Genomic DNA, 8,548 nt, shown 5'->3' on the forward strand with positions numbered 1-8,548 from the left:
TAACAAATGTAAGTGAAATGTTTCGTTCACCATTCTTTTCGGTGACTTGATGAAAAGCCCACAGGTGAATAAAGAAATTTGTAATTATCTAAATAATTTATTGGAAAATATTATATTTTAAACAAAATCTGTACTTAGACAAAATAAGTAGCTCCTTTAATTGTTTGAATTACCTCCAGATAAAAGCCGGTAATCTGATGGTACCAGATTCGAGGTTCTGCAAACAAGTTTTCTGCAGCTTTACCTGCAGGTTGCTCTGGTGGTTTTCTGAACAGGTTGGGGGTTGACGAAGAGCACCGTCAGGGGGGAGTGTTCCTGAGTGCTCACCAGCCAACTTTCCTTCCTTCCTTCTTTCTTTTTTATCACAAACAAGATGGATGTGCCAATGGGACAAAAGGAGCACAGAACTTGACAAAAGAAAATGCAAAAGCTGCTATGCCTTTCCCTTTCGACATTTACTGAAAGAAGGGCTACAGATGACAATGTGCAAGGTCAATTGCCTTGGCGTCAGCTAAAAACAGCAGCACATTCCTAGTAATGCTTGAGCAAGACATGAATCCTTGGTTATATAATATCATTTTCTCGAGTCATCCATTTACCACATTCATGGTGATCAATTGGAAAGGAACACAGTTGGCTGAATTTGATATACAAAAACAAAGCATAACCCCATAGTCAAGGGCTTCTCCCACATGTGCCTTAAAAAAACAGGTTAAACAAGAGGAATAGCTAAATCACATATAACAACATAGAGCAAAAGCTTTAATTACGCACCTCAACCAAAAGCTACAAACAAATACATCAAGGATAAAAACACCATGCTATTCATGAATTACTTAATGTTTAGATTGGGCTGAGATACGTAGAGGACTCTGTGCAGACGCTCCCATTCCAAATGAGTGAATAGATTGCCACAGAAAATTTAGGAATTCATCACAAAGATTTTCATATTTATTGACACAAGTTGACAACCAATGAAAAGTGTATACGAATTTAAACATTAAAAAAATGATATAAATCGAGCCATACTGGTACTGAAGGTTAGGAACTTTGACGTTTGAAACGTTCTCAATGAGCTCAGTTCTTCTCTTGGCTCGGCTGATGAACCCTTCACTTCCAATCAAGTATGTCAAGCAGCCACAAAACCTCGTCCCTTGATTTTGCAGCATCACAAAAATCCATTTCAATCCCAAAGACATCAATGACACTATCATTTCTATCATCCATGAATAGCAAAGAAATCCAAGCCCGGATTCCTGGAACGAAAGGGTGGGCTGGTGAGAGGCCAAGATAGTCAAATGCCATGGCCCTATAGGATGTCCGATCTATATAATCAAAGACAGATTTATTGATTATGCAAGCAACCCTATTGGAATCCTTCCGCCCCACAAGCACTGAAACACTTACAGTCTCGCCTAAAGGGACTTTGAATCTTGGCTCAACAGGTAGAGTCATCTTACAATCAGGGCCTTCAAGCTGAAATCTAAGCCTATCACAAATTCCAGGAGGTGGGTTTTTGATTCCAGTGTGCAGAACAGGGCCTGGGACCACTTCAGAAAATATCAATTTATCATCAGTCCAAATGTCGATGAAGAATTCTAAATTGTCAAAGGAAAGTCTTGGAGGAAGCACGATTTGTCGATGCTGTCGCTTGTAAAAGGTCTGGTATAGTTTGTAGTATGTGACAGTTGGAGGATCTGGCCTCTTGCAAATGGAAGGCCATCTCTTGGCACAAACACATTTCCAAAAGTAATCATCTTGTGCTATATCTCTCCACTGTTTGCACACTGCCATGCAAGAAGCAAGGTCTGCACCCTCCAGTAAAGGGAAAACAGCCTTCAGAATTTCTTCATATGACATTTTCAGCCAGGAAGGAACGATAAAAGAAGATATGCCTCAGCAATCACTTAAAGCATTTCAGCGCCTGGAAGATTTCCCTGAGAAGAAGTTGCACAGAATTTAGATTCAAAAGCATCCTACGTAACAGTATTCGAGCTTAAAACCAATGTGCTCGAAAATGCCAACAAGAAGTTGCCAGAGAACAAATTTCGATAATCTACACAAAATACAGAAGCTACAGACAATGGTCATAAACAATTATATCCAAAAGGGTACTTCAACCTCCTCTATTTATCACTTACTAATAACATTGGTGATCCAAAAGGCCCTTCTGAACAGCAGAACCACTTTCTTTCGTTTCTCTTACCAAGTAATCTAATTAGGTCAATTAAATGCATAGGACTAATTTTGAATGGTTCATGTCAACTAGAACAATCACATTGTTGCACATGTCATAGAACACCAAAAATGCAGCACAATAATACTTTAAAAATAAAATGATCTCAAACTAAAATTTCAGATCCAAAAACAAAACACTTTGCACCACTAATTTAGTTTCTCCACACTCTTAACTCCTTTCCTGTAATAATAACTTGAATGACCAGTCACTAAATAACACTATTCCCTTTCGCACAGTCATAACCAATATCAAGACTTAGCACACAGTTTCTCAAAAAATACATCATAGATCGAATTGCTATCCGAAGCTCCAATCACTGACACTTTGACGCCCTAAAACTCAAAAACAAAACCAAAATCAGATATTGAGAAAACTCTGTAAATTGACCCAAAAAAGTGTAATTTACCCTCATGGCCATGCATAACCCCACAAATTCTTCCACTAAAACTGCTATAAATAAGAACCAAAACTTACATAAACCCAAGTCAATCTATCAAGAACCCATAAATTATTAGCCCCCTAAATTAATAAATGAGTAGCAAATCGCATAATATATATATATATATATATATGTATTATTTTCACAAGAACATGAATAGAGAGAAAGAGAGATCGAAGAGATAAACGAAGAAGAAAGAGATGAGAATAGGGTACCTAGTAATTTTCTGGAAATACGCTTGATTTGATTTTGTTAGGTTTTCTGGTTTGAGACCACAAGAAAAAAATAAGAAAGAAATACAAGAAAGAAACGAGAGATCTTTGCTTTCGCTTTTGCTTTTTTTATAAGAAGAAGAAGAAGAAGAAGAAGAAAAGTCAGGTTAAGAAAAATACAGGAGTACTCGAAGATTGATTGACAGCCTGCCTGCTTGTTAATAAATCTTTCATTAGAGAGTGTATTTAATTAATTAAATCAATGATACACACTCATACATTATAGATGTTTCTATTTAAGCAAAAAGGTCCCTTGAAGTTTTGTTCTCTTCTAATTCAATCCACCATAGCTCTCTTTTCTTTTTCTTTTTTAATTAAAAGTTATCCCTTAAGTTTTTGATTTGTTTTGAAAAATTATTCATTTTGGTAAGAGTTTTTGAAGAATTAAATAGGTTGGAAAAATATTTAAAAAATAGCATGATTTGTGTAAAATTATTATTTTCAATAACTACACGATCACTATTTCTAATGGTTGTTTAGTAAATTAATAGAACTTGAACAAGAGTAAACCTAAAATCTTTTGAAGATGAAAGGGTCAAAAATGATATTCGATATTCAATGACAATAGCATCCAAAAATCCCTTTGTTGCCAAAAACCAAATCAATGCTAATCATAACCGATGTGATGGAAATTAACAAAAACTTGCATTTGGTTAGTTTTTTCATTATATATCCAAATTAAAATTACTATGGAGTTGAACAATGAAATAATCATTTCATTTTTTATAAAAAAAATTAACCTAAAAATCATTTTTAAATTTAACATGGAGAGGTTTTTTATATTTCATCCGTATAATGACATGACTTATTCATCTTTAAAAGTAAATTTTTCTAAACAAAGCTCTAGAGATTTTTTTATTTTTATTTTTTTAAAAAAAGTCAAATAACTCAATTACACTTAAAAATAAGTTTTTTTTAAAAAAACAAATAGCATCCTAGGCTTTTGTATCTTTTCATCATAGTTTTTATAATGAACAAGTTGACTAAGGGGCGCTTTAAAAAATAGTATTAAAAAAATATGATTGATGTGTGAAATGCATGCATTAGTGCTTGGGTTGAGGCCACGTCATGCAGGGTAGCGCGTGATGGATGGTCCAACAGTCAAATGGTTGCTTCTAGGACAACATTTGTATTATCTTGACAACCTTTCCATCATATGGCGATGTGTGTGGTCAACGAACCACTATATTGGCGCTAATGACCCAATATGATTTCTAAGTTTTCTATATAACTTTTCAAAGTAGCCCTTCAATTGTTTTTTCTTCAAATTTTATCGACGTTTTTTTATTTATTATTATCATTTGTTTTATTTCAAAATAATTTATAAAATTATAATTATTCTTTAATTTCATCCTCCTTCAATTTTTTTCATATATCATATTTGGTCAGTATTTGTTCTACTATTTTTTGGTTTTTTTATCCTTATCTTGATATATTTTATTTTTTAATTTCATCATTCATTTTTTTTTCATTTAGTTTTTATACAAAGTTGTTTCTCATTCTTTTGATTGCTATTTATTTCTTTTTAATTTTGGATCATTATGAATTTTTCCATGTCATTTTTTTGGATTTGTCTTTTATGGGGTAATCTAATTTTATGACTCAGGTCATGAGTTTCGAAGATTAGCCCGATTTGACATCAATTTTTCTAGGTTGTTTTTTTAATTATTTTTTTGTCGTTTTCATCCTTCGATATTAGGTTATTGAGCATAAACTTTGTGATTTTTGTTGCTTCCCTTTCTATGAGGTTATTTTGGATTAAGGATTAGTCGAGTTAATCCAGGTTAGCTTAGATTTTTTTTAATTGATTTTTTTTCAGTTTCATCTTTTATTGATTTATTTTTTTATGGGTTTATCCTGATTTCACAACCAGACCATGAATTTGGCATTCTGACTCAAGTCAGGTTTTTTGTACTCTTTGAAAATTGATTTTTTCTTTCAATTCGTTTTTCAATGGTTAATTTGCTAGTAATTAAGTTTAATTTTTTAATAAGGTTACCTTGTTTTCATTTAATTTTTGTTTTATTATCAAATAAGATCATTAATTTTTTTAAGGATATTTAGAGGGTATATTTTCATAATATTGATAAACATTTATTTTTTTAATTAGTCATTGTCGTTTTATTATTGTCCTTAACCTTTTTTATAATTATAATATTAAATTAATCAAGTTTATTGAACTCACTTGGAACAATGATCCGGGTCCCTATTTTTTCATGCTCCTTTAAAATTGCTATTATTGCCTTGATATCTTTTTATTATGTTAGAAAAAAATTAACCCGATCCACATTATAATGTATATTATCTATCTAGTGCAACCTAAATTTGTTGTTTTTTTTTTTTTTTGTCCTGTATATCTTATAGCTGATTTTATTATAAGTGTGATTTATTTTATTTTGATAAGCTAGGTTGAATGAAATAAAGCATCATATGACCAATAGGCCAGCATGAAGAAAGAAAACAAAAATGAAGGATTTCTAAGGAAAGCAGCAGCCACACAAACCGAAAACATGAACAAAAAAAAAAACAAGGCAAGAACTTTTCTTCTTTTTTTTCTTTTCTTTTTTTGGTGCTTTTTACAGTATTCTCAAATCAATTTTTACATATTTAAACTAAATTCAACTTTCAAATATACCATACATATAAGAATTGAACATATATATTTATAAAACAAATATATAATTATAACAACCTTTGTTATAAGCATTAGTCTAAAAGACATGAATTTTTCACTGTGCAAGGTTTCACTATTCATCTTCTCATACATTATTGCGGAAGGGCTGTGTAAAATTTTATATTTTTTCAATTTAATCCTCAAACTTTTTTCTTTGGAGATTTATCCTAATTAAAAACCAATTGATTTTGATTTCTTAAGTGCCAAATATATGTAGCATGCTATAATTATTATAAACGATGCACTTTGGTCATTGAACTTTAAAAATCACGAAAATTATACAATTTCAATACCTCAATATTTTTTTAATTTAATTTTAGTACAAAAATTCATTTTATTTTATTTTTTAGTCCATGGTTGAGAGAGGAGGGATATAGGTCGCTAAATTTCAATGGTAGATAAAGAAAAATGTCATTGACACTAATTTAAGCTATCAAAATAGATGATATTTGTGTTAAATGATTCCATTTAATGAGAAGAGTTCATATTAGGTATTTTTTTACCTTTAAAGTTTATGAAAAAAACAGATCTGCGCTCGGTTTGATTTTTAGATTTAGGTTGATTTTGGTTTTTTAGGGCGGTTTTTTGAGGTTATAGATATTTTTATCACAGTTCCTATGGGGTTTTATAGGTGTTTTGGGTAAAATAATAAATTGAAAAATAGGTTTTAATGTAAAAACACTTAAGCCCTGATTTTTTGGCCATCACAGTGGTCGGAATCTAGGCAAATCTAACAACGTGTCGTCTGTTTTTTTTTTTTTCCAAAGCAATTTAGGTTTGCCCTAGTTGCAAACAAAAAATATTAAGGGCCTAATTGTGCAGACCTTGACAAACTAGGCCAGATGGGCATGCCTAACCTTTATTTTGTTTCTATTTTTTTTAATTAATGATTCTTTTTTATGTTTTTTTTCTCTAATTGGTTTTTAATTTATATTTAAATTTGTACCCATTTTCTCTTTCATTTTATTTGGACAACCTCTTTAAATAATGATTATTTTTTTTAGTTACACATTTAAATTTAAAGAGATTCTTTGATTCATCTATAATTTTTTTTTTTTATCTCTTGTATGGATGGATTTTATTTTTAAAAATAAAAAAAATTATTTTCAGATAATATTTTTAATATGTGCAGTCTTGCATGATTTTTTTTCTCCTTTTATTTTATTCGATTAATTTAATTTGTGTCTCTATTTTTATTATCATTTGGTTAAATAAAAAAATTATTTTAATAAAAAGATTTAGCAAACATAACCAAGAAAAATGTCTCATCTTTTGAGATTAAATATCTTGATCTACACCTGTTTCTCTATTTTTTTAATTTTTAGGTATTGTTAATTACTTTTTATTTATTTATTCGCACACATAGTTCTTGATTTATTTGATTACACGTATGCATACTTGTTTTTATTTGAACTTAGATTTTTTAAACTATAGAAATTAGTCGAAAAAAACATGTATATATAATTTTGCTTATGGAAAATAAAAGTATCTAATCTGCAGCAGAGCGCGGGTCACATAACTAGTAAAATCTAAACCTTGAAAGGAATTTGTCTATTTCCAAGGTAAGCCTTCCATTAAGAGCCTTTAAAAAAAAAGTTCCTAAGTTAATTAATAATAATGATACGAGTATGTCAAAATATAGTATCACTCATCCTCTTTTTATGAAAAAAAAAAAGACATAAAAATTAAGTATCTGATATTTTTAAAACTGTAAAAAATCTTTTTAGGAACTTCGAACACCAAATAATTTGTTAATAGACTAAATCTACTTTGATCAATGATTCAAGGAGACTTGACATTCAAGAGAAGACTTTAAAAGTCCTTTAGATAAAAAAAATTTTAAAACCATAAAGAAGGTTGAATAAAAACCAATCCAAAATTAATAGATCTCATTGGAGATGAGGGGTGTTTAGAAAAATAATAGAAATAAATTCCATCAATACACTTTTATTATTTTTTTCCTCTTTTATCTACCAAAACACTCTAATAATGCCATTTTGGGAAGAAAAGAACATTTCTTATACACATCCTTTTCTCTCTCCAATTTTTTTTTTATTGTTTTTTATAAAATATCATTTTAGAAGTTTTCTATGTGGCAAATTGCATCAAATACAATATTAGAAAAAAAAAACAAGGATATTATAATTTATGTATCCATTTATGATATTAGATGATATATGTTTTTAATATAATTCAAAAAACTAGACCTAAATAGAGGATAAAGGATGAATGTAAGGTATATTACCTTTCTTTTATTTCTTAAAATATAAGGTATATCATCCTTCATTTATGTCTTAAGGAATAATACAATACTAACCTATAACCCAATTATATTTAATCACCTTAAAAAGTTACATGTTTGACAACTCTCTTCCTAGAAGCCATTAAGTATCCTAAAAGTAAGAGCCATTTGACTATGAGAAGAGGACAGTCCATCGTTATAGTTCAATTCATACCTTGCATTAATCCATTGTTTGAGGTTAATTCATATAATAGTTCTTGAAAACTATGTTGTGATTTAGAGCACGTTTGGGAACGTGGTGCAAACTGCGTTCCTATCAATTTTAAATTTTTTTTTGTTGCTAAAATTGAGTGCGGTTTGTACCTTTTGGATCATTTTGATGTGCTGATATCAAAAATAATTTTTAAAAAATGAAAAAAAATATCATTGGCATGCATTTCAGCATGGAAAGTTATTTGAAAAGCAACCGCTACCACACTGCCAAACATGCTATTAGACAAAGAGTAATTACCAATAATTATCATAAATCCACATACTTATGTTGTGACATGAACTTCAACCTTTTTTTATTCCCAACTATGGATAGGGGCCTTACTCAAACATCATATATAGTATGTCTATTACACTTTTCACATGCACCTATATATATAAATACTTTTTTAATTTCATTGGAAAAGAATTT

At 30.0% G+C, this 8,548-nt stretch overlaps 1 protein-coding gene across 2 annotated transcripts; it reads right to left on the minus strand.

Annotated features, from left to right (window-relative positions):
* Window positions 1–787: 787 nt before the first annotated feature.
* On the minus strand, window positions 788–3,115 carry LOC118055075 (F-box protein At5g39250). 2 transcript variants are annotated; one of them, XM_035066871.2, is made up of 3 exons: window positions 2,894–3,115; window positions 2,521–2,571; window positions 788–1,937 (listed from the first exon to the last, which is right to left on the minus strand). In XM_035066871.2, the coding sequence occupies exon 3, from the start codon at window positions 1,858–1,860 to the stop codon at window positions 1,111–1,113; it is 750 nt and encodes a 249-aa protein (XP_034922762.1). In that variant the 5' UTR covers window positions 1,861–1,937; window positions 2,521–2,571; window positions 2,894–3,115; the 3' UTR covers window positions 788–1,110. The 2 variants fall into 2 exon arrangements, with proteins under 2 accessions (XP_034922762.1, XP_034922761.1); XM_035066870.2 differs by lacking the exon at window positions 2,521–2,571.
* Window positions 3,116–8,548: the final 5,433 nt, after the last annotated feature.

Source organism: Populus alba, chromosome 4 (assembly GCF_005239225.2).
Source record: "Populus alba chromosome 4, ASM523922v2, whole genome shotgun sequence".
Lineage (NCBI taxonomy): Eukaryota > Viridiplantae > Streptophyta > Magnoliopsida > Malpighiales > Salicaceae > Populus > Populus alba.